The sequence below is a fragment of the Ranitomeya imitator genome, chromosome 1, assembly GCF_032444005.1.
Source record: "Ranitomeya imitator isolate aRanImi1 chromosome 1, aRanImi1.pri, whole genome shotgun sequence".
Classification (NCBI taxonomy): domain Eukaryota; kingdom Metazoa; phylum Chordata; class Amphibia; order Anura; family Dendrobatidae; genus Ranitomeya; species Ranitomeya imitator.
Window position 1 is genome coordinate 1,136,672,860 of NC_091282.1, and position 26,312 is coordinate 1,136,699,171.

General features: G+C 51.9%; 1 protein-coding gene across 2 annotated transcripts in view; it reads left to right on the forward strand.

The window, feature by feature from the left end:
• Positions 1-26,312, forward strand: part of GABRA2 (gamma-aminobutyric acid type A receptor subunit alpha2) — a 359,232-nt gene that overhangs the window by 240,390 nt on the left and 92,530 nt on the right. For both annotated transcript variants that reach the window (XM_069744513.1, XM_069744514.1), the window contains exon 6: positions 22,791-22,873. In XM_069744513.1, the coding sequence (XP_069600614.1) occupies positions 22,791-22,873 (83 nt within the window). The remainder of the gene's footprint in view (positions 1-22,790; positions 22,874-26,312) is intronic.

Below are 26,312 nucleotides of genomic sequence, written 5' to 3' on the forward strand. Positions count from 1 at the left end.
ACAGCTGACGGTGCTGAAACCAGGCTTGGCACGAGGGAGTACCTGTGACAAAAACACTGCCGAGAACCAGCTGGCGGTGCTGGAACCCGGATGCGTTGCCCCAGTGTGCAAGAGCCAATGGCACGACCGAGGACCAGCTGACGGTGCTGGAACCCGGTTACTAAGCTGTAGGTGCCCGCGCTTAAAAGCACTACCAAGGACCGCCTGGCGTTGGCGGAACTCGGATACCCAGGAGGAGGCACCTAAGCCAAAGGCTCGGCCCGGAACCAGCTGACGGTGCTGGAACCAGGTGGTGGACCCGAAGGTCCACAGGAGAGGAGAGAACAGCTAGGCCGCGAGGCAGCCGCAGTTACCGAACCCCAACAGTCCTACAGGGGGAGCTGGGCCTACTGGCACTACAGAACCAGCCTTGACTACCAGTTCACGCAGCCCACATAGGAAGCTCCTAAACTGGAGGCACCCTGGAGTTGGCTAACCCGACCGCACCACGACGAGGCAAGCATAGGTGTCTCAGTGAGCTTGACACAACCCGGAAACAGCTGACGGTGCTGAAACCAGGCTTGGCACGAGGGAGTACCTGTGACAAAAACACTGCCGAGAACCAGCTGGCGGTGCTGGAACCCGGATGCGTTGCCCCAGTGTGCAAGAGCCAATGGCACGACCGAGGACCAGCTGACGGTGCTGGAACCCGGTTACTAAGCTGTAGGTGCCCGCGCTTAAAAGCACTACCAAGGACCGCCTGGCGTTGGCGGAACTCGGATACCCAGGAGGAGGCACCTAAGCCAAAGGCTCGGCCCGGAACCAGCTGACGGTGCTGGAACCAGGTGGTGGACCCGAAGGTCCACAGGAGAGGAGAGAACAGCTAGGCCGCGAGGCAGCCGCAGTTACCGAACCCCAACAGTCCTACAGGGGGAGCTGGGCCTACTGGCACTACAGAACCAGCCTTGACTACCAGTTCACGCAGCCCACATAGGAAGCTCCTAAACTGGAGGCACCCTGGAGTTGGCTAACCCGACCGCACCACGACGAGGCAAGCATAGGTGTCTCAGTGAGCTTGACACAACCCGGAAACAGCTGACGGTGCTGAAACCAGGCTTGGCACGAGGGAGTACCTGTGACAAAAACACTGCCGAGAACCAGCTGGCGGTGCTGGAACCCGGATGCGTTGCCCCAGTGTGCAAGAGCCAATGGCACGACCGAGGACCAGCTGACGGTGCTGGAACCCGGTTACTAAGCTGTAGGTGCCCGCGCTTAAAAGCACTACCAAGGACCGCCTGGCGTTGGCGGAACTCGGATACCCAGGAGGAGGCACCTAAGCCAAAGGCTCGGCCCGGAACCAGCTGACGGTGCTGGAACCAGGTGGTGGACCCGAAGGTCCACAGGAGAGGAGAGAACAGCTAGGCCGCGAGGCAGCCGCAGTTACCGAACCCCAACAGTCCTACAGGGGGAGCTGGGCCTACTGGCACTACAGAACCAGCCTTGACTACCAGTTCACGCAGCCCACATAGGAAGCTCCTAAACTGGAGGCACCCTGGAGTTGGCTAACCCGACCGCACCACGACGAGGCAAGCATAGGTGTCTCAGTGAGCTTGACACAACCCGGAAACAGCTGACGGTGCTGAAACCAGGCTTGGCACGAGGGAGTACCTGTGACAAAAACACTGCCGAGAACCAGCTGGCGGTGCTGGAACCCGGATGCGTTGCCCCAGTGTGCAAGAGCCAATGGCACGACCGAGGACCAGCTGACGGTGCTGGAACCCGGTTACTAAGCTGTAGGTGCCCGCGCTTAAAAGCACTACCAAGGACCGCCTGGCGTTGGCGGAACTCGGATACCCAGGAGGAGGCACCTAAGCCAAAGGCTCGGCCCGGAACCAGCTGACGGTGCTGGAACCAGGTGGTGGACCCCAAGGCCCACAGGAGAGGAGAGAACAGCTAGGCCGCGAGGCAGCCGCAGTTACCGAACCCCAACAGTCCTACAGGGGGAGCTGGGCCTACTGGCACTACAGAACCAGCCTTGACTACCAGTTCACGCAGCCCACATAGGAAGCTCCTAAACTGGAGGCACCCTGGAGTTGGCTAACCCGACCGCACCACGACGAGGCAAGCATAGGTGTCTCAGTGAGCTTGACACAACCCGGAAACAGCTGACGGTGCTGAAACCAGGCTTGGCACGAGGGAGTACCTGTGACAAAAACACTGCCGAGAACCAGCTGGCGGTGCTGGAACCCGGATGCGTTGCCCCAGTGTGCAAGAGCCAATGGCACGACCGAGGACCAGCTGACGGTGCTGGAACCCGGTTACTAAGCTGTAGGTGCCCGCGCTTAAAAGCACTACCAAGGACCGCCTGGCGTTGGCGGAACTCGGATACCCAGGAGGAGGCACCTAAGCCAAAGGCTCGGCCCGGAACCAGCTGACGGTGCTGGAACCAGGTGGTGGACCCGAAGGTCCACAGGAGAGGAGAGAACAGCTAGGCCGCGAGGCAGCCGCAGTTACCGAACCCCAACAGTCCTACAGGGGGAGCTGGGCCTACTGGCACTACAGAACCAGCCTTGACTACCAGTTCACGCAGCCCACATAGGAAGCTCCTAAACTGGAGGCACCCTGGAGTTGGCTAACCCGACCGCACCACGACGAGGCAAGCATAGGTGTCTCAGTGAGCTTGACACAACCCGGAAACAGCTGACGGTGCTGAAACCAGGCTTGGCACGAGGGAGTACCTGTGACAAAAACACTGCCGAGAACCAGCTGGCGGTGCTGGAACCCGGATGCGTTGCCCCAGTGTGCAAGAGCCAATGGCACGACCGAGGACCAGCTGACGGTGCTGGAACCCGGTTACTAAGCTGTAGGTGCCCGCGCTTAAAAGCACTACCAAGGACCGCCTGGCGTTGGCGGAACTCGGATACCCAGGAGGAGGCACCTAAGCCAAAGGCTCGGCCCGGAACCAGCTGACGGTGCTGGAACCAGGTGGTGGACCCGAAGGTCCACAGGAGAGGAGAGAACAGCTAGGCCGCGAGGCAGCCGCAGTTACCGAACCCCAACAGTCCTACAGGGGGAGCTGGGCCTACTGGCACTACAGAACCAGCCTTGACTACCAGTTCACGCAGCCCACATAGGAAGCTCCTAAACTGGAGGCACCCTGGAGTTGGCTAACCCGACCGCACCACGACGAGGCAAGCATAGGTGTCTCAGTGAGCTTGACACAACCCGGAAACAGCTGACGGTGCTGAAACCAGGCTTGGCACGAGGGAGTACCTGTGACAAAAACACTGCCGAGAACCAGCTGGCGGTGCTGGAACCCGGATGCGTTGCCCCAGTGTGCAAGAGCCAATGGCACGACCGAGGACCAGCTGACGGTGCTGGAACCCGGTTACTAAGCTGTAGGTGCCCGCGCTTAAAAGCACTACCAAGGACCGCCTGGCGTTGGCGGAACTCGGATACCCAGGAGGAGGCACCTAAGCCAAAGGCTCGGCCCGGAACCAGCTGACGGTGCTGGAACCAGGTGGTGGACCCGAAGGTCCACAGGAGAGGAGAGAACAGCTAGGCCGCGAGGCAGCCGCAGTTACCGAACCCCAACAGTCCTACAGGGGGAGCTGGGCCTACTGGCACTACAGAACCAGCCTTGACTACCAGTTCACGCAGCCCACATAGGAAGCTCCTAAACTGGAGGCACCCTGGAGTTGGCTAACCCGACCGCACCACGACGAGGCAAGCATAGGTGTCTCAGTGAGCTTGACACAACCCGGAAACAGCTGACGGTGCTGAAACCAGGCTTGGCACGAGGGAGTACCTGTGACAAAAACACTGCCGAGAACCAGCTGGCGGTGCTGGAACCCGGATGCGTTGCCCCAGTGTGCAAGAGCCAATGGCACGACCGAGGACCAGCTGACGGTGCTGGAACCCGGTTACTAAGCTGTAGGTGCCCGCGCTTAAAAGCACTACCAAGGACCGCCTGGCGTTGGCGGAACTCGGATACCCAGGAGGAGGCACCTAAGCCAAAGGCTCGGCCCGGAACCAGCTGACGGTGCTGGAACCAGGTGGTGGACCCGAAGGTCCACAGGAGAGGAGAGAACAGCTAGGCCGCGAGGCAGCCGCAGTTACCGAACCCCAACAGTCCTACAGGGGGAGCTGGGCCTACTGGCACTACAGAACCAGCCTTGACTACCAGTTCACGCAGCCCACATAGGAAGCTCCTAAACTGGAGGCACCCTGGAGTTGGCTAACCCGACCGCACCACGACGAGGCAAGCATAGGTGTCTCAGTGAGCTTGACACAACCCGGAAACAGCTGACGGTGCTGAAACCAGGCTTGGCACGAGGGAGTACCTGTGACAAAAACACTGCCGAGAACCAGCTGGCGGTGCTGGAACCCGGATGCGTTGCCCCAGTGTGCAAGAGCCAATGGCACGACCGAGGACCAGCTGACGGTGCTGGAACCCGGTTACTAAGCTGTAGGTGCCCGCGCTTAAAAGCACTACCAAGGACCGCCTGGCGTTGGCGGAACTCGGATACCCAGGAGGAGGCACCTAAGCCAAAGGCTCGGCCCGGAACCAGCTGACGGTGCTGGAACCAGGTGGTGGACCCGAAGGTCCACAGGAGAGGAGAGAACAGCTAGGCCGCGAGGCAGCCGCAGTTACCGAACCCCAACAGTCCTACAGGGGGAGCTGGGCCTACTGGCACTACAGAACCAGCCTTGACTACCAGTTCACGCAGCCCACATAGGAAGCTCCTAAACTGGAGGCACCCTGGAGTTGGCTAACTCGACCGCACCACGACGGGGCAAGCATAGGCGTCTCAGTGAAGTTGACACAACCCGGAAACAGCTGACGGTGCTGAAACCAGGCTTGGCACGAGGGAGTACCTGTGACAAGAACACTGCCGAGAACCAGCTGGCGGTGCTGGAACACGGATGCGTTGCCTTGCCTATTAAAGATTGTCTTCCTAGAGCCCCAACTAGCGGTGTTGGAGCAAAGGGTAAGCAGGGGGAGATGAGTGTAGGCCGAAGCCTGCACTGGAGGCAGCTTTGTGTCTGCGTTGCGTTTGCAGGACACTTTGCCGGCTACACACTGGGGGAACAGCTGGCGTTGCTGAACCCCACTAACACAATGGCGTGTGTTTTTCTCTGTGCAGCTAGCACTTGCGGGCAAAAACTAGCGATGTTAGAGCCCGTGTTGAAGCAGGAGGAGGAGGAGAGGAGCAGAGTGTAGGCCGAAGCTTAGTTGAACCAATTTCAAAGGAAACCTTTAACCCCCCCCTCAGGTGTTACAAAGTACAAGAGACACACCTTGTGCAGTATTAATGCTGCACAAGTGAAAGGTTGCTCTATTAATTTGTCTACTTGCACACGCTGAATGAAAGACATACACAATTTACCCCATTCTACAGTCAAACTGTAGTGGATGCGTGACTTGGTTTTTTGATGAGACGCAGCACAGGTGTCCAAAATAACGCCTTGGTGCTTGGAGCAGCTTCCTGAGCGTTGTTATTTGCTGTACAGGAGTCTGCGCTCTTGTGTTATCCCTTGGCAATGCCCTGTTAGCGCTGCCCATCTTATGACATCATTTCATGTTGGCCGGTGCGGTTAACGATGGCCATAAATCCCAGACCCACAGTGTCTTTTCATAAAGCCACACTGCGGTGCTGGGATTCGTGGCCTTGAGCAGTAAATATTTTGGCCGCTCACACACGTCCTTACACCTGCTTCAGACTGGGCGGCCTCTGCTGATCCCTTCTCGCATGCCGCGGCCATGAGGCTGCACAGTCTGAAGAAGGCTGAAGGAGATGAGTTAAGACAGGCGAAGATATGCACTGCTCGTGCCCATCAATCACACCCTCGCAGTCAAAATAATTAAGACAACGAGGAGCATTTTATTCAGGCAGGGCGGACGAACAGGCGCAAGTAGCCAACCAATGATGTCAGAAGACGGGAAGCGCTACCAAGGGGGGTGCTGCGTATCATTAGAAAGGAAAGTCACACCTCAGGGACAGTGGAATGGTCTCAAAGAGACACATTTTGTACGTGTTGAGTTCCACGTGGGCAAGGAGAAAACATCAGCCACCTTGTACAAATGCAGCAGTACTGCTGTATAAGGTGGCTGTTATACATAGAAACACCTGGGGGTGGGGGCCAGGCTCCCTTCAATTTCAGTTCATGTGCCTGCGTGGCGTTTGCAGGTCACGTTGCAAGCTGCACAGCAGGGGAACAGCTGGCGGTGCTGAACCCCACTAACACATTGGCTGGTGTTTTTCTCTGTGCAGCTAGCATTTCCGGGCAAAAACTAGCGGTGTTTGAGCCCAGGGTCAGCAGGAGGAGGAGGAGAGGAGCAAAGTGTAGGCCGAAGCCTGCACTGGTGGCAGCTTTTGGTCGGTTGTGCCAGCGTGGCTTGTGCTGGACACGATGCCGGCTACACAGCGGGGGAACAGCTGGCGTTGCTGAACCCCACTAACACATTGGCTGGTGTTTTTCTCTGTGCAGCTAGCATTTCCGGGCAAAAACTAGCGGTGTTTGAGCCCAGGGTCAGCAGGAGGAGGAGGAGAGGAGCAAAGTGTAGGCCGAAGCCTGCACTGGTGGCAGCTTTTGGTCGGTTGTGCCAGCGTGGCTTGTGCTGGACACGATGCCGGCTACACAGCGGGGGAACAGCTGGCGTTGCTGAACCCCACTAACACATTGGCTGGTGTTTTTCTCTGTGCAGCTAGCATTTCCGGGCAAAAACTAGCGGTGTTTGAGCCCAGGGTCAGCAGGAGGAGGAGGAGAGGAGCAAAGTGTAGGCCGAAGCCTGCACTGGTGGCAGCTTTTGGTCGGTTGTGCCAGCGTGGCTTGTGCTGGACACGATGCCGGCTACACAGCGGGGGAACAGCTGGCGTTGCTGAACCCCACTAACACATTGGCTGGTGTTTTTCTCTGTGCAGCTAGCATTTCCGGGCAAAAACTAGCGTTGTTAGAGCCCAGGGTCAGCAGGAGGAGGAGAGGAGCAGAGTGTAGGCCGAAGCCTAGTTGAACCAATTTCAAAGGTTACCTTTAACCCCCCCTCAGGTGTTACAAAGAACAAGAGCCACTCCTTCTGCAGCATTAATGCTGCACAAGTAAAAGGTTGCTCTATTAATTTGTCTACTTGCACAAGCTGAATGCAACACGTAGACTATTTAGCCCATTATACTGTTTAACAGTAGTGGAGGCGTGACTTGTCTTTTTAAAGAAAAGCAGCACAGGTGTCGAAAACAACACCTTTTTGCATGGGCGCAGCTTCCTGAGCGTTGTTAGTTGCTGTACAGGAGTCTGCGCTCTTGTGATCCTTTGGCCATGCGCTGTGAGCGCTTCCTGTCTTATGACCTCATTTCATGTTGGCCGTTGCGGTTAGCGATGGACATGAATCCCAGACCCACAGTGTGTTTTTAAAAAATCACACTGCGGTGCTGGGATTCGTGCCCTGGTGCAGTAAATATGTTTGCCGCTCACACATGTCCTTACACCTGCTTCAGACTGGACGGCCTCATCTGATCCCTTATCGCCTGCCGAGGCCATGAGGACACCCAGTCTGAAGAAGGCGGAAGGAGATGAGTGAACACAGGCAAACATATGCACTGCACATGCCCATCAATCACACCCTCGCTGTCCAAAAAAATAAGACACCGAGGGGCGTTGTTTCGAGCAGGGGAGATGCACAGGCGCAGCCAGCTAACCAATGATGTCAAAAGACGGGCAGCGCTAACAAGGGTGGTGCTGCGTGTCATTACAAAGGAAAGTCACACCTCAGGGACATTGTAATGGTCTCTAATGAGAAACATTTTCTACGTGTTGAGTTCCACGTGGGCAAGGAGAAAAAGTCAGCCACCTTGTACAAATGCAGCAGTACTGCTGTACAAGGTGGCTGTTATACATAGAAACACCTGTGGGTGGGGGGCAGGCTCCCTTCAATTTCAGTTCATGTGCCTGCGTGGCGTTTGCAGGTCACGTTGCAAGCTACACAGCAGGGGAACAGCTGGCGTTGCTGAACCCCACTGACACATTGACTGGTGTTTTTCTCTGTGCAGATTGCATGTCCGGGCAAAAACTAGCGGTGTTAGAGCCCAGGGTCAGCAGGAGGAGGAGGAGAGGAGCAAAGTGTAGGCCGAAGCCTGCACTGGTGGCAGCTTTTGGTCGGTTGTGCCAGCGTGGCTTGTGCTGGACACGATGCCGGCTACACAGCGGGGGAACAGCTGGCGGTGCTGAACCCCACTAACACATTGGCTGGTGTTTTTCTCTGTGCAGCTAGCATTTCCGGGCAAAAACTAGCGGTGTTTGAGCCCAGGGTCAGCAGGAGGAGTAGAGGAGCAGAGTGTAGGCCGAAGCCTAGTTGAACCAATTTCAAAGGTTACCTTTAACCCCCCCCCTCAGGTGTTGCAAGGTACAAGAGCCACACCTTGAACAGCATTAATGATGCACAAGTCAAAGGTTGCTCTATTTAATTTTGCTCCTTGCACACGCTGAATTAAACACGTACACTATTTAGCCCATTATACTGTCAAACAGTAGTGGAGGCGTGACTACTAGTCTTTTTAAGGTGACGCAGCACAGGTGTACAAATTTACACCTAGGTGCTGTGCGCAGATTCCTTACCGTTGTTATTTGCAGTACAGGAAACTGCGCTCTTGTGTTATCCCTTGGCAATACCCTGTTAGTGCAGGCCGTCTCATGACCTCATTTCATGTTGGCCGCTGCGGTTAACGATGGCCATAAATCCCAGACCCACAGTGGCTTTTCATAAAGTCACACTGCGGTGCTGGGATTCGTGGCCTTGTGCAGTAAATATGTTCGCCGCTCACACATGTCCTTACACCTGCTTCAGACTGGGCGGCCTCAGCTGATCCCTTATCGCATGCCGCGGCCATGAGGCCGCACAGTCAGAAGAAGGCGGAAGGAGGGGAGTGAAGACAGGGGAACATATGCACTGCTCGTGCCCATCAATCACACCCTCGCAGTCAAAATATATGAGACAACGGGGGGCGTTGTGTCGGGCAGGGGGACGCACAGGCACAGCCAGCCAACCAATGATGTCAGGAGACGGGCAGCGCTAACAATGGGGGTGCTGCGTGTCATTAAAAAGGAAAGTCACACCTCAGGGACATTGTAATGGTCTGTAATGAGACACATTTTGTACTTGTTGAGTTCCACGTGTGCAAGGAGAAAAAGTCAGCCACCTTGTACAAATGCAGCAGTACTGCTGTACAAGGTGGCTGTTATACATAGAAACACCTGGGGGGGTGGGGGGCAGGCTCCCTTCAATTTCAGTTCATGTGCCTGCGTGGCGTTTGCAGGACACGTTGCCAGCTACACAGCAGGGGAACAGCTGGCGGTGCTGAACCCCACTAACACATTGGCTGGTGTTTATCTCTGTGCAGCTAGCATGTCCGGGCAGAAACTGGCGTTGTTTGAGCCCAGGGTCAGCAGGAGGAGGAGAGGAGCAAAGTGTAGGCCGAAGCCTGCACTGGTGGCAGCTTTTGGTCAGTTGTGCCAGCGTGGCTTGTGCTGGACACGTTGCCGACTACACAGCAGGGGAACAGCTGGCGTTGCTGAACCCCACTAACACATTGGCTGGTGTTTTTCTCTGTGCAGCTAGCCGTTCCGGGCAAAAACTAGCGGTGTTTGAGCCCAGGGTCAGCAGGAGGAGTAGAGGAGCAGAGTGTAGGCCGAAGCCTAGTTGAACCAATTTCAAAGGTTACCTTTAACCCCCCCCCTCAGGTGTTGCAAGGTACAAGAGCCACACCTTGAACAGCATTAATGATGCACAAGTCAAAGGTTGCTCTATTTAATTTTGCTCCTTGCACACGCTGAATTAAACACGTACACTATTTAGCCCATTATACTGTCAAACAGTAGTGGAGGCGTGACTACTAGTCTTTTTAAGGAGACGCAGCACAGGTGTACAAATTTACACCTAGGTGCTGTGCGCAGATTCCTTACCGTTGTTATTTGCAGTACAGGAAACTGCGCTCTTGTGTTATCCCTTGGCAATACCCTGTTAGTGCAGGCCGTCTCATGACCTCATTTCATGTTGGCCGGTGCGGTTAACGATGGCCATAAATCCCAGACCCACAGTGGCTTTTCCTAAAGTCACACTGCGGTGCTGGGATTCGTGGCCTTGTGCAGTAAATATGTTCGCCGCTCACACATGTCCTTACACCTGCTTCAGACTGGGCGGCCTCAGCTGATCCCTTATCGCATGCCGCGGCCATGAGGCCGCACAGTCAGAAGAAGGCGGAAGGAGGGGAGTGAAAACAGGGGAACATATGCACTGCTCGTGCCCATCAATCACACCCTCGCAGTCAAAATATATGAGACAACGGGGGGCGTTGTGTCGGGCAGGGGGGACGCACAGGCACAGCCAGCCAACCAATGATGTCAGGAGACGGGCAGCGCTAACAATGGGGGTGCTGCGTGTCATTAAAAAGGAAAGTCACACCTCAGGGACATTGTAATGGTCTGTAATGAGACACATTTTGTACGTGTTGAGTTCCACGTGGGCAAGGAGAAAAAGTCAGCCACCTTGTACAAATGCAGCAGTACTGCTGTACAAGGTGGCTGATATACATAGAAACACCTGTGGGTGGGGGGCAGGCTCCCTTCAATTTCAGTTCATGTGCCTGCGTGGCGTTTGCAGGTCACGTTGCAAGCTACACAGCAGGGGAACAGCTGGCGTTGCTGAACCCCACTGACACATTGACTGGTGTTTTTCTCTGTGCAGATTGCATGTCCGGGCAAAAACTAGCGGTGTTAGAGCCCAGGGTCAGCAGGAGGAGGAGGAGAGGAGCAAAGTGTAGGCCGAAGCCTGCACTGGTGGCAGCTTTTGGTCGGTTGTGCCAGCGTGGCTTGTGCTGGACACGATGCCGGCTACACAGCGGGGGAACAGCAGGCGGTGCTGAACCCCACTAACACATTGGCTGGTGTTTTTCTCTGTGCAGCTAGCATGTCCGGGCAGAAACTGGCGTTGTTAGAGCCCAGGGTCAGCAGGAGGAGGAGAGGAGCAAAGTGTAGGCCGAAGCCTGCACTGGTGGCAGCTTTTGTTCTGTTGTGCCAGCGTGGCTTGTGCTGGACACGTTGCCGACTACACAGCAGGGGAACAGCTGGCGGTGCTGAACCCCACTAACACATTGGCTGGTGTTTTTCTCTGTGCAGCTAGCATTTCCTGGCAAAAACTAGCGGTGTTTGAGCCCAGGGTCAGCAGGAGGAGTAGAGGAGCAGAGTGTAGGCCGAAGCCTAGTTGAACCAATTTCAAAGGTTACCTTTAACCCCCCCCTCAGGTGTTGCAAGGTACAAGAGCCACACCTTGTGCAGCATTAATGCTGCACAAGTGAAAGGTTGCTCTATTTGTTTTGCTCCTTGCACACGCTGACTAAAACACGTACACTATTTAGCCCATTATACTGTCAAACAGTTGTGGAGGCGTGACTTGTCTTTTTAACGAGACGCAGCACAGGTGTCAAAATTTGCACCTAGGTACTGGGCGCAGATTCCTGAGCGTTGTTATTTGCTGTACAGGAGTCTGCGCTATTGTGATCCCTTGGCCATGCGCTGTGAGCGCTTCCTGTCTTCTGACCTCATTTCATGTCGGCCGTTGCGGTTAGCGATGGACATGAATCCCAGACCCACAGTGTGTTTTCAAAAAATCACACTGCGTGGCTGGGATTCGTGGCCTTGTGCAGTAAATAGGTTTGCCGCTTACACATGTCCTTACACCTGCTCCAGACTGGGCGGCCTCAGCTGATCCCTTATCGCCTACCACGGCCAGGAGGCCGCACAGTCTGAAGAAGGCGGAAGGAGATGAGTGAACACAGGCAAACATATGCACTGCACATGCCCATCAATCACACCCTCGCTGTCCAAAAAAATAAGACACCGAGGGCCGTTGTTTCGAGCAGGGGAGATGCACAGGCGCAGCCAGCTAACCAATGATGTCAAAAGACGGGCAGCGCTAACAAGGGTGGTGCTGCGTGTCATTACAAAGGAAAGTCACACCTCAGGGACATTGTAATGGTCTGTAATGAGACACATTTTGTACGTGTTGAGTTCCACGTGGGCAAGGAGAAAAAGTCAGCCACCTTGTACAAATGCAGCAGTACTGCTGTACAAGGTGGCTGATATACATAGAAACACCTGTGGGTGGGGGGCAGGCTCCCTTCAATTTCAGTTCATGTGCCTGCGTGGCGTTTGCAGGTCACGTTGCAAGCTACACAGCAGGGGAACAGCTGGCGTTGCTGAACCCCACTGACACATTGACTGGTGTTTTTCTCTGTGCAGATTGCATGTCCGGGCAAAAACTAGCGGTGTTAGAGCCCAGGGTCAGCAGGAGGAGGAGGAGAGGAGCAAAGTGTAGGCCGAAGCCTGCACTGGTGGCAGCTTTTGGTCGGTTGTGCCAGCGTGGCTTGTGCTGGACACGATGCCGGCTACACAGCGGGGGAACAGCAGGCGGTGCTGAACCCCACTAACACATTGGCTGGTGTTTTTCTCTGTGCAGCTAGCATGTCCGGGCAGAAACTGGCGTTGTTTGAGCCCAGGGTCAGCAGGAGGAGGAGAGGAGCAAAGTGTAGGCCGAAGCCTGCACTGGTGGCAGCTTTTGTTCTGTTGTGCCAGCGTGGCTTGTGCTGGACACGTTGCCGACTACACAGCAGGGGAACAGCTGGCGGTGCTGAACCCCACTAACACATTGGCTGGTGTTTTTCTCTGTGCAGCTAGCATTTCCGGGCAAAAACTAGCGGTGTTTGAGCCCAGGGTCAGCAGGAGGAGTAGAGGAGCAGAGTGTAGGCCGAAGCCTAGTTGAACCAATTTCAAAGGTTACCTTTAACCCCCCCCTCAGGTGTTGCAAGGTACAAGAGCCACACCTTGTGCAGCATTAATGCTGCACAAGTAAAAGGTTGCTCTATTTGTTTTGCTCCTTGCACACGCTGACTAAAACACGTACACTATTTAGCCCATTATACTGTCAAACAGTTGTGGAGGCGTGACTTGTCTTTTTAACGAGACGCAGCACAGGTGTCAAAATTTGCACCTAGGTACTGGGCGCAGATTCCTGAGCGTTGTTATTTGCTGTACAGGAGTCTGCGCTATTGTGATCCCTTGGCCATGCGCTGTGAGCGCTTCCTGTCTTCTGACCTCATTTCATGTCGGCCGTTGCGGTTAGCGATGGACATGAATCCCAGACCCACAGTGTGTTTTCAAAAAATCACACTGCGTGGCTGGGATTCGTGGCCTTGTGCAGTAAATAGGTTTGCCGCTTACACATGTCCTTACACCTGCTCCAGACTGGGCGGCCTCAGCTGATCCCTTATCGCCTACCACGGCCAGGAGGCCGCACAGTCTGAAGAAGGCGGAAGGAGATGAGTTAAGACAGGCGAACATATGCACTGCTCGTGCCCATAAACCACACCCTCGCTGACAAAATAAATATGACAACGAGGGGCGTTGTTTCTAGCAGGGCGGATGCACAGGCGCAGCCAGCTAACCATGATGACAAAAGACGGGAAACGCTACCAAGGGGGGTGCTGCGTATCATTACAAAGGAAAGTCACACCTCAGGGACAGTGGAATGGTCTCAATGAGACACATTTTGTACGTGTTGAGTTCCACGTGGGCAAGGAGAAAAAGTCAGCCACCTTGTACAAATGCAGCAGTACTGCTGTACTAGGTGGCTGTTATACATAGAAACACCTGGGGGGGTGGGGCCAGGTTCCCTTTTAATTTCAGTTCCTGTGCCTGCATGGCGTTTGCAGGTCACGTTGCCGGCTACACAGCAGGGGAACAGCTGGCGTTGCTGAACCCCACTAACACATTGGCTGGTGTTTTTCTCTGTGCAGCTAGCACTTCCGGGCAAAAACTAGCGGTGTTTGAGCCCAGGGTCAGCAGGAGGAGGAGAGGAGCAGAGTGTAGGCCGAAGCCTGCACTGGTGGCAGCTTTTGTTCTGTTGTGCCAGCGTGGCTTGTGCTGGACACGTTGCCGACTACACAGCAGGGGAACAGCTGGCGGTGCTGAACCCCACTGACACATCACCTAGTGTTTTTTTCTGTGTAGACAACACTTCCAGGTGGCAACTGACAGTGTTGAAACCCAGGGAATCAAAGAGGAGCAGAGTGTAGGCCGAAGCCTGCAGTGGAGCAAGTTGAAAGGGAACCTTTAACCCCCCCCCCAGGCATTTGTTGCTGAAAGAGCCATCTTGTACAGCAGTAATACTGCACATGGAAAATGGTGGCTCCGAAAATTATGCTCCTTGCAAACGCTGAAGTACACACTCATATAATGTGTCCCCTCACACCGTCAAACCATCCCGGAAGTGGGACTTTCCTTTGTAATGTGACACAGCACAGCCGTCATTCCAACCCCCTTGGTGCCGGGCACCACCTCCTCAACGTTGTTTGGTTCTGTCACGGAGCCCGCACTGTAATGTTATCCCTTGGCCATGCACAGTTAGCGGTGCCCGTCTTCTGACATCATGTAGGTGTCAGGCTGGCAGTGCCTGTGCGTCAAAGCTGCCCGAGATCCAACCTTGCAGTGTCATCTAATGTAGTCCCACTGCGGGCCAGGGATCCATGGGCATGCGCAGTGCATATCATCGCCTCTCACTCACCTCCTTCCTGCTTCTTCAGACTGTGCGGCGTCACGGCCGTGGCATGCTATTAGGGATCAGCTGACGCCGCCTAGTCTGAAGAAGCGTGAAGAAGGGGAGTGAGAGGCTAGTATATGCACTGCGCATGGCCATGGATACCAGGCCCACTGTGGGATCACATTAGACGACACTGCGAGGTGTGATTTCGGGCAGCGTGGACGCACAGGCGCAGCCAGGACGACAACAAATGATGTCAGAGGACGGGCAGCGCAAACTGTGCATGGCCAAGGGATAACATAACAGCGCAGGGTCCATGACGGAATCAAACAACGCTAAGGAGGCAGCGCACGGTGCCAAGGGGGTAGCAATGACGGCTGTGCTGTGTCACATTACAAAGGAAAGTCCCACCTCCGGGACGGTTGGACGGTGTGAGGGGACACATTACATGAGTGTGTAGTTCAGCGTTTGCAAGGAGCATAATTTCAAGAGCGACCTTTCCCTTGTGCAGTATTAGTGCTGCACATGGTGGCTCTTTCAGTAACAAACGCCTAGGGGGGGGGGGGGACAGGTCCCCTTACATTTTAGTTGTGCCAGCGTGGCGGTCGCATGACACGTTGCCGGATACACAGCTGGGGATCAGCTGACGTTACTGAACCCCAATAACAGAGGAGCGACTGTTGACTGTGCACACAGCACTTCCAGGCACCAACTGGCGGTGTTAGAGCCCAGGGACAGCAGGAGGAGCAGATTGGAGGTATTGCCGCACACACAGCTGGGGATCAGCTGACGTTACTGAACCCCAATAACAGAGGAGCGACTGTTGACTGTGCACACAGCACTTCCAGGCACCAACTGGCGGTGTTAGAGCCCAGGGACAGCAGGAGGAGCAGAGGAACAGAGTGTAGGCCGAAGCCTGATTGGAGCAAGTTGAAAGGAAACCTTTAACCCCCCCCCCCAAGACGTTTGTAGCTGAAAGAGCCATGTTGTGCAGCACTAAGGATGCAAAAGGAAAAGGTTGCTCTTTTAATTATGCTCCTTGCAAACACCGAAGTAAACACTAAAAATGTGTCCCTTTATACCGTTAAACCGTTCCGGAGGTGCGAATTTCCTTCGTAATGGGACACAGCACAGCTGTCATTCCTATCCCTTTGATGCCGTGCGCTGCCTCCTCAGCGTTGTTTTAAGCTGCCACGGAGCCTGCGCTGTTCTGTTAGCCCTTGGCCATGCCCAATTAGCGCTGCCTGTCTTCTGACATAATTTGGTGTCAGGCTGTCAGTGCCTGTGCGTCCACGCTGCTCCAGATCCCACCTCGCAGTCTCATCTAACGTAATCCCACTGCGGGCCTTGGAACCATGGGCATGCACAGTGCATAACCTCGACTCTCACTCCCCTCCTTCCCTCTTCTTCAGACTGTGCGGTGTCACGGCCGTGGCATGCTAGGGATCAGCTGACGGCGCACAGTCTAAAGAAGGCGGAGGGAAATGAGCGAGAGCCCGAGGGGAAGATATGCACTGCGCATGCCCATGGATCCCAGGCCCGCAGTGTGACTCAATCAGAAGACACTGCGAGGCGGGATCTCGGGCACCGCGGCCGCACAGGCGCAGCCAGCCTGACACCAAATTATGTCAGAAGACAGGCAGCGCAAATAGGGCATGCCCAAGGGATAACAGAACAGCGCAGGCTCCGTGACAGCTTAAAACAACGCTGAGGAGGCAGCGCATGGCACCAAGGGGGTAGGAATGACGGCTGTGCTGCGTCACATTACGAAGGAAAGTCCCAGCTCCGGGACGGTATAACGGTATCAGTGAACACATTTTATAAGTGTTAAGTTCTGCGTGTGCAAAGAGCTAAAAAAAAAGAGCTACCTTTTCCTTGTGCAGCATTACTGCTGCACAAGATGGCTCTTTCAGTAACAAACGACGGGGGGGGGGGGGGACAGGTTCCCTTACATTTAGGTTGTTGTGCCAGCGTGGCGGTCGCAGGACACATTGCCGGCTACACAGCTGGGGATCAGCTGACGTTACTGAAACCCAATAACACTGGGTCGTATGTTTTTACTGTGCAGCCTGCACTTCTGAGCCGCAACTGGCGGTGTTGGAGCCCAGGAATAGCAGTTCAGGTGGTAGAAAGATGAACACAGCAGGAGACCTGGATGACACCCAATTACTTAATCAGGCAGAGGAGTGGCAAATTCCTGCGAGATCCAGGCCTGGTTCATTTTCAGGAAAGTAAGCCGGTCAACGTTATCGGAGGATAGTCGCATGCGACGGTCTGTTAGTACACCACCTGCGGCACTAAAGACACGTTCCGATAAGACACTAGCCGCAGGGCAAGCCAGCACCTCCAATGCATACTGGCTTAGCTCTGGCCATGTATCCAGCTTAGAGACCCAAAACTTGAACGGGGAAGAGCCGTCTGGGAGTACAGTAAGAGGGCAAGCCATGTAGTCTGTCACCATCTGACGGAACCGTTGCCTCCTGCTGACTGGAGCCGCCGGTGATGGTGTAGACATTTGGGGCGGGCACACAAAAGTGTGCCAGAGTTGTGCCATACTGGGCTTGCCTTGGGCAGAGGCACTGCTTCTGCTCCCTCTTTGGGCAGAGCCTCCCCCACTGCCTCGACGCACTGAGCTGCTTTGTAAAGCACTAGCAGCACTCCTCTCAGTTGGACAGGAGAAGATGATGGAATTCACCAGTGTGTCGTGGTACTCCCGCAATTTACGCTCCCGGGTCAACGCAGGGATGAGGTTTTGGACGTTGTCCCGGTAGCGAGGATCGAGGAGGGTGAACACCCAATAATCAGGCATGTTGAGAATGTGGTCGATGCGGCGGTCGTTTCTCAGGCACTGCAGCATGAAATCCACCATGTGCTGCAGAGTGCCAACCGGCCCAGAAACGCTGTCCCCTGCTTGAGACATGATCTCTGCCCGCTCGTCATCACCCCACCCTCGCTGTACACACTGACCACTGGACAATTGTGTCGCTCCCTCCTCTGGACGGAGCTCTTCCTCCTCCATTGACTCCTCCTCATCCTCCTCACAAATTGGCCCCTGCGTACCCCTTTGTGAGGAACCACGTGGCGCTGACTCTCCAGAAGCTGATGGAAAAGGTGACTCCTCATCCTCCACCTCTTCCACCACATCATCCCTTAACCCTTGCAAAGTTTGCTGAAGCAGGCAGATAAGGGGGACAGTCATGCTGACTAGTGCATCATCTGCACTTGCCATCCGCGTGGAATAATCAAAAGGACGCAAAACCTGGCAGACGTCCTTCATAGTGGCCCACTCTGTGGTTGTGAAGTCTGATCGGCGCTGACTGCGACTTCTTTGCGCCTGATGCAGCTGGTACTCCATAACTGCTTGCTGCTGCTCACACAACCGCTCCAACATATGTAACGTGGAATTCCACCGGGTAGGTAGGTCACATATGATGCGGTGTTCCGGAAGGCGGAATCGGCGCTGCAGAGCAGCAATGCGGGATCTGGCCAAGCTGGAACGCCGCAAGTGAGCACACTCTAGGCGGACCTTGTGCAGCAGGGCATCAAGATCCGGATAGTCCCTCAGAAAACTCTGCACAACCAAATTGAGCACATGTGCCAGACATGGGATGTGAGTGAGGTTGCCAAGGGCCAAAGCTGCCACCAGATTTCGGCCATTGTCACACACTACCATGCCTGGCTGGAGATTCGCTGGCAGTAACCACACATCGCTCTCCTGCTTTATGGCATTCCAGAGCTCCTGCGCTGTGTGGCTTCGATGCCCCAATGAAACTAGTTTCAAGACGGCCTGCTGACGTTTGGCCATGGCTGTGCTCATGTCGGTCATAGGTAAACGTTCACGGGTCCATGTGGGGGTGGACTGTGACGGATCCTGCAGAGAGGAATCAGAGGAACTGGTGTAAGAGGAGGAGTCGATGCGTACAGACTGGATTCCTGCAATCCTTGGAGTGGGCAGGACACGTCCTGCGCCACTCGCACGATCTGTACCTGGCTCAACAACATTAACCCAATGGGCAGTGAGGGAAACATATCGCCCCTGTCCATGCTGACTGGTCCACGCATCGGTGGTGAGGTGGACCTTGCTACTGACGGCGTTCAGTAGCGCATGTTTTATGTTTGCCTCAACATGCCTGTGCAGGGCAGGGACAGCCTGCCTGCTGAAGTAAAAGCGGCTGGGCACCTTGTACTGTGGGACTGCCAATGCCATCAAGTCACGGAAGCTGTCAGTCTCCACCAGCCTGAACGAGAGCATTTCCAGGGACAACAGTTTGGCAATGCCTGCATTCAGAGCCTGTGCTCGGGGGTGGTTGGCCGAGAATGCCCGCCTTTTCTCCCATGCCTGTACTACCGATGGCTGTAGAGTAGACTGGGAGTGTGAGGATGACTGGGAAGGTGGTGCTGTGGGTGGAATTACACAAGGTCTCTGGGAGGAAGCCAAACCAGCTGTGCGTGAGCTGGAGGAAGAGGCAACACGAGCTGAAGAGGTGGTAGCTGCCGCTGTTGGTTGGCCTACATCTTCAGTGTGTTTCTGTAACTCCACCGCGTGCCTGGTCCGCACATGTTTCCACATATTTGTGGTATTGAGGTTGCTGACATTTTTCCCTCTTTTTACTTTATGATGACACAGCTTGCATTTGACAAAACAAATGTCATCTGCAACTGTGTCAAAAAAGGACCAGGCACTGCAAGTCTTGGGAGCGCCCTTTTTGGCTTTGGAAAGAGACAGGCTCCTAACGGGTGCCAAAGTGGAGGCTACAGGCTCCGCAGTCTTCCCCCTCCCTCTCCCTCTTTGGCCCGTAAGAGGAAGCTCTTCCTCTGAGCTGCTCCCACCACCTTCCTGTTCCTCACGCCACGATGGGTCAAGGACCTCATCATCTCCACTACCCTCTGCCACCAACTGCTCCTCCTGGGTAGTCTCAGCAGCACAGTACGCACGAGAAAGCGGCACCTGAGTTTCATCATCAGATGCGTACTGCGCTGTGGTCACCGGAGGCACTGGCCCACCTGCCTCTTCAGAGTCAGAGAGAAAAAGGTGTTGGGCATCACTGCACACTGCCTCTTCTTCCATTTCTCCAATGCTGCTTGGCTGGCCCCCTGTTTCCAAGCCAAGAGATTCAGAGAACAGAAGTAGAGACGGCTCCTGTCCTGGGCTCTCTGACTGCCTGGCCAATTTGGCAGGTGGTGAAGAGACAGATGGCTGCTCTCCAGTGCTCTGTGCCTGAGAGGATGTGGCACTAACTGAAGTCGATGCCGAGGCGTTAGCTGCCATCCACCCGACAACGGCTTCAATTTGGTCTTCACGCAGCAGCGGTGCACGGCGCTCTCCGACAAAGCTGCGCATGAAGGACTGTTCCCTGCTGAAACTGAGTGACGACGAGTCACCGGCGCCCGCAGCAGGCACAGAATCACCACGTCCTCTCCCTGCTCCTCTCCCTGCTCCGCGCCCACGCCCACGTGCCTTACTCCCTGCCCTCTTCATCTTGGTTGACAGATAAAGATAAGCAGAAAAGTACTAAGGCCTTAGTGTGCTTATTCCTGTAATGCTCCTCCTAACAGGTGTAAGAAACACTAATGTTGTAAATTGTGGACTAAACTTTATTATTTTTCAAATGTGGCCTACACAAGTGTAAGTTGTGTTTGGTGAACTTAACCTTTTTTTTGGTGCAGATCGGGCTACAGAGCTAGTTTAAATCACACGGAGACCGTGCAGACAGCCGTAAACGGCGCTGCAAGGCCAAGAAACCCTCCTCTAGGTTATCCTATATAGTGTTTTTCCACTATTTAGCTGGATACAAGTGGAAAGACACTAATAGGAATTTTTTTTTTCAAATTTTAAACTGGCTGCACTATTTGAAAAAAAGGAAATTGTTTTTCAAGGTATGAGGCAGTAACGCACCCTGAGCTGAATCCAACCGGCTATGGCTGCACACAGACTACAGGGCGAGCTGGGCTCACACGGAGACCGTGCAGACAGCCGTAAACGGCGCTGCAAGGCCAAAAAACCCTCCTCTAGGTTATCCTATATAGTGTTTTTCCACTATTTAGCTGGATACGAGTGGAAAGACACTAATAGGAATTTTTTTTTTCAAATTTTAAACAGGCTGCACTATTTGAAAAAAAGGAAAATTTTTCTCAAGGTATGAGCCAGTAACGAACCCTGAGCTGAATCCAACCGGCTATGGCTGCACACAGACTACAGGGCGAGCTGGGCTCACACGGAGACCGTGCAGACAGCCGTAAACGGCGCTGCAAGGCCAAAAAACCCTCCTCTAGGTTATCCTATATAGTGTTTTTCCACTATTTAGCTGGATACGAGTGGAAAGACACTAATAGGAATTTTTTTTTTCAAATTTTAAACAGGCTGCACTATTTGAAAAAAAGGAAAATTTTTCTCAAGGTATGAGCCAGTAACGAACCCTGAGCTGAATCCAACCGGCTATGGCTGCACACAGACTACAGGGCGAGCTGGGCTCACACGGAGACCGTGCAGACAGCCGTAAACGGCGCTGCAAGGCCAAAAAACCCTCCTCTAGGTTATCCTATATAGTGTTTTTCCACTATTTAGCTGGATACGAGTGGAAAGACACTAATAGGAATTTTTTTTTTCAAATTTTAAACAGGCTGCACTATTTGAAAAAAAGGAAAATTTTTCTCAAGGTATGAGCCAGTAACGAACCCTGAGCTGAATCCAACCGGCTATGGCTGCACACAGACTACAGGGCGAGCTGGGCTCACACGGAGACCGTGCAGACAGCCGTAAACGGCGCTGCAAGGCCCAAAAACCCCCCTCTAGGTTATCCTATGTAGTGTTTTTCCACAATAGAGCTGGAGACTGGTGGAAAAACACTAATAGGAAATTTGAGAAAAAATGTGCAGCAGGCTGCACTAAGAGCAAAAAAGAACAACTGTGTGAGGCAGTGTGAACCCCCCCTGAGCTGAATACAACCGGGTATATGGCTGCACACAGACTACAGAGTGAGCTGCACACACACACACACAGAGACCTTGCAGAACGCTGTTAAAACAGCGCTGCAAGGCAAGAGCAAGGTGAACAGTGAAGAACACACAGCGTTTTGCTAAATTAGCCTTTGGAAAGGAAAATAAAGCAATTAGCTAGCTCAACTGGCCCTCAGTTAGAACACAGCGTCCTGTCCCTAACTGAAATCACAGCAGAGTGAGCGCAAAATGGCGGCAGCGCTTTTTTATAGTGCAGAGTGACATCATTTCAGCAGCCAATCCAAGCCTTGCCAGTACTTACATGCCCACCATGCTAAACAGGATGTGCCCACACTTTCATTCATTCCTCATTGGCTGCTGCGTTCAATTTGAATTCTGGGAACTTCCGATTCCGGTATCCGATACGCGGGAAGTATCGGAATTCAGTATCGGAATTCCGATACCGCAAATATCGGCCGATACCCGATACTTGCGGTATCGGAATGCTCAACACTAGTAGTAATTCCTTATCCTTCTCTATTTTGGTTTATTCCCCTACCTTCACAACCCGGTGCATTCCTCTGTTACATGTGAGTGAATATTTTGTATGCCTGGAGTTTTCTGTTAACCCTTGTTTGTGTTGCCTTGTTTGTCGGGTTTATGTACTACGGTGCAGAGTAGCGCATCCTCTTTCCTTGGGTAAGGGAAGAGAAAAGAAAGAGGGCTAACTTAAGAGATAAGGCAAGGGCGGAGGCCCCTGCATCTTCACCATCTGAAGTATCTCGGGGAGCAAGGTGAGCTAGGGCGCCCCTAGTGTTAGGGACAGGGAATGAGCCCCTGGTCCCTGGTCACCCAACAGCTGTGCCATGACAACTTTAGTGTTGCTGGGAAGAAAAATTGTGCTCTGGCGTTTCTGATAAAAAAGAAAACTTTTTATCTGAACTGCTCAGTGTCTTTGCAATGAATTTCCCAAAATAAGCCAAGTGTTCAGCATCAATTTGACAACTGCTTTTACAACTGTGTACTGTATATTATACAATATTTGGCTGAAATATGGAAATTATGGAAATGTGCTTGTTTGTAATGTTTTGATGTTATAAACGTTTTATGAAAGACCACATGAAAAGAAAATAAAAGAGCAGATTTAAATGTTAATGATGTTATTAGCAGAACAGAGCAATTTTTTATCTCACGCGCCATAAGTTGGGCTGCATTGTAGAACAGATTTCCCTTTTGTATTACTCTTTAGAAAATAAAACATTTAGATTTTTTTGTGTCTGTTTCTTAGGCTCACTGTCCAGGCTGAATGCCCCATGCATTTGGAAGATTTTCCTATGGATGCACATGCCTGTCCATTAAAATTTGGCAGCTGTAAGTATTTGCCGGTCTTTGTCTGAAGGTCACTTGTTAATTGGAATGTACTGACTTGTTTTGTGTCATTATTACATTTATTGTTGGTGCACATAATTGCAATGTTCTATACCAGGAACAAAAATTTGTTATTAATAGCAATTCATTAATCACGTTTAATTCCATATGAAAATTCTATTGCATCTGCTCATGCACTTAATAATAGGTCTGTATGTATGTTTAATCTGAATTTTGCACTGCCCTGTTAGTAGCAAGAATGTGGAAGATACCAATGTAACGCGTTTCAGGACTTTCCAAACCTCATTGGAAAAAGTTTAAACAAATCATATAAACAGCAAAGTGGATTTTCTATTCAATTGAATGGGAAGAATTATTAAAGAATATTTGAAGTAGGTTTCAAGGAGGATATTGGAAAGGATCGATCAATTAATGTGAACCTAGCTATACAAAAATAAATGCATCAGTTTACTATGTATTACCAGTTTATCAGCAGCTTCTTCTATGATACATGTAAAACCTGTCAGCAGGATTGTGCACAGTAACCTACAGACAGTGTCAGGTAGGTACCATTATTCTGATTAAAATGATATCGGTGATGAAACCCGTCTTGTGGTTGTTGTTTAATCTTTATATTCAGTTTTGCGTTAATGATATACTTGTGCCCCGGGGCGGCCTGTGGTTGGTCTATATGAGGTGCTCTGACTAGGTATTCATAATGCAGACTGCTGACAGATCACTCATCCCTCACTGACCTGCCCTCTACTTTACATAATGAATATTATATATACATACTGAAAAAAACCCTTCTGCAGGCGGGTGCCAGATATCCTTATATTAAAAAAAATCCATTTGAAAAGGGTTCAACCTGCCCAGTAGCAGCTATTGGTGTATATAGAAGGTGATCCGATAGCTGCTGCTGTGCAGGTGCCAGCGGTGCGGTCTTGCCAGAGAAAAAAAATATATTTTCCAAGATGTCGCTGGCGGGGCCTGCACAATAGCAGCTATCGGCAATCTCCGTCGGTGCAATCTTGGAGGAGTACATTTTTTTTTCTCTAGCAAGATGGCGCTGCCGGCAGTTGTGCAATAGCAGCTATCAGATCACCTCTATCAGATCACCGATAGCTGCTACTTTCAAACGGATATTGTTTTAATATCATGATAGCCTCAGCCATGTTAACCATATTAATTGTAAACACAGTACACATGCGATTATGCTATAGCGCAGGTGTTATGAATAACTAATCAGAGCACCACATGAAGACCCCCACAGGCCGCCCCCGGGGCATGGGCATATCATTAACTCAAAACTGAAACTAAAGATTAAACAAGAACCACAAGACGGATTTCATCAACCAAGTTATCATTTTATTCAGTATACCGGCACCATCCTGACACTGTCTGTAGATTACTGAGCACAATCCTGCTGACAGGTTCCTTTTAAGTACAAACTGTTCATTTCCATAACATCTGGCTGCCAGTAGATGAAGCAATCTGAAGACCGATTTACGCTAATTCACATGGCCATAAAAAATGGCTGTACAGCTTTCAGAAAAAAAGCAGAACAATCATTTTCACCTATGTGCATTTTTCTAAACATGTCATTATTACAATTCCCTTTCTGTATTAGATCTATAATACTGTATTATATCTATATTTTGTCTGTAAATGTTCTTAGATATGACCCAAAATAGAAGCCTATTATGTACTAATTTACTAAACATGGAAGTAACATGGATTTAAAATGATTAAACATATCCCTTGACTTCCATTGCGAGTTTTAGGTCGCAAGTTGCCATTCATTATTAAAGGGTCAGTGTGCAGACAACATTATGCTTGGTTTAGACAAGAAAACATTAAAAATGTTAAAATGCATCAGTCCTTATCAGCAGCTAAACTTCAATTTATCATCGGCTGCCAGCAGAATTCTGTGAGTACATGGAGATAATCTAGCATGTATAAAGGTAGCCAAGAAAATCCCGATAATCATTATAATAGAGCATTACAAAGAACAATTTAAATTAAAGCATTTATTTCTTTAATAGAAATGGGATACTAACACAGCAATACATCATCACAGCAGTACAATTAGAACATTTCACTGGACAGCACGGGGGCTCAGTGGGTCCTGGGTTCAAACCTCACCAAAGACATCTGGAAAGCGTTTGTATGTTCTCCCCATGTTTGTGTCGGTTTCCTCCAGGTTTCCTCCCACACTCCAAAGACCTCCTGATAGGGAATTTAGATTGTGAGCCCCGTTGGGGTGGACAGGGATGATAATGTATGTAAAATGGAATATGATAGCACTATATAAGTAAAGCATAATAAATAATAATAACAATGGTACCTAGATGAGGATGAGACAATAGCAGTATTCAGGTTCATTGTATCTTTACTGTATCTGTACATCTTCCCGGCTTCAAATACCAATATAGAGTATAAACAGCAAACCAATGGTAATGTGTTGTGAATTCTGTTTTCGAACTCCCTCCTGTGGTCATGAATGGTACTACGGCAAGTTCTGTCCATGGACTCCCTCTGGTGGCTGTGAGTGGAGCTGCTGCTTCTGAGGTTCCTTCCACAGGTGACATAGTTTATTCTTTGGCTGGTTGTTCTATTTAACTCCACTCAGATCGTTACTCCATGCCAGCTGTCAATGTGCTTGTACTGGTTCAGTTTGCTCTTGGATCTTTCTGGTGACCTGTCTACTCCAGCAGAAGCTAAGTCCCTGCTAGTTAATTATTTGTTCATTGTTTCCTTGTCCAGTTGGCTATCATGATTTTGTCTTGCTAGCTGGAAGCTCTGGGATGCAGAGTGGCACCTCCGCACCGTGAGTCAGTGCGGAGGTCTTTTTGCACACTCTGCGTGGTTTTTTGTAGTTTTTTGTGTTGACCGCAAAGATACCTTTTCTATCCTCAGTCTGTTTAGTAAGTCTGGCCTCCCTTTGCTGAAACCTGTTTCATCTCTGTGTTTGTGACTTTCATCTTAACTCACAGTCAATATATGTGGGGGGCTGCCTTTTCCTTTGGGGAATATCTCTGAGGCAAGGTAGGCTTTATTTTCTATCTTTAGGGCTAGTTAGCTCTTAGGCTGTGAAGAGGTGTCTAGGTCGTGTTAGGTACGCTCCACGGCTATTTCTAGTTGTGTGATAGGATTAGGGGTTGCGGTCAGCAGAGTTCCCACTTCCCAGAGCTTGTCCTGTGTGAGTTTAACCATCAGGTCGTTCCGGGTGCTCTTAACCACCAGGTCCATAACAGTAATGGTTGCTATTTTTGTTTGTACCCTCTTATTATTCACAATGAGTCTGTCAGAAATCATAGCAAGAAGCCCCTATAAAAGATAATATTATTGAAACTCAACGCTGGTTGCTCATCACATCCTAGAGTTCACGTTAGATAACTATGTAAAATAAAACTGGGGGATTTCCACTGGAGCATGAGAT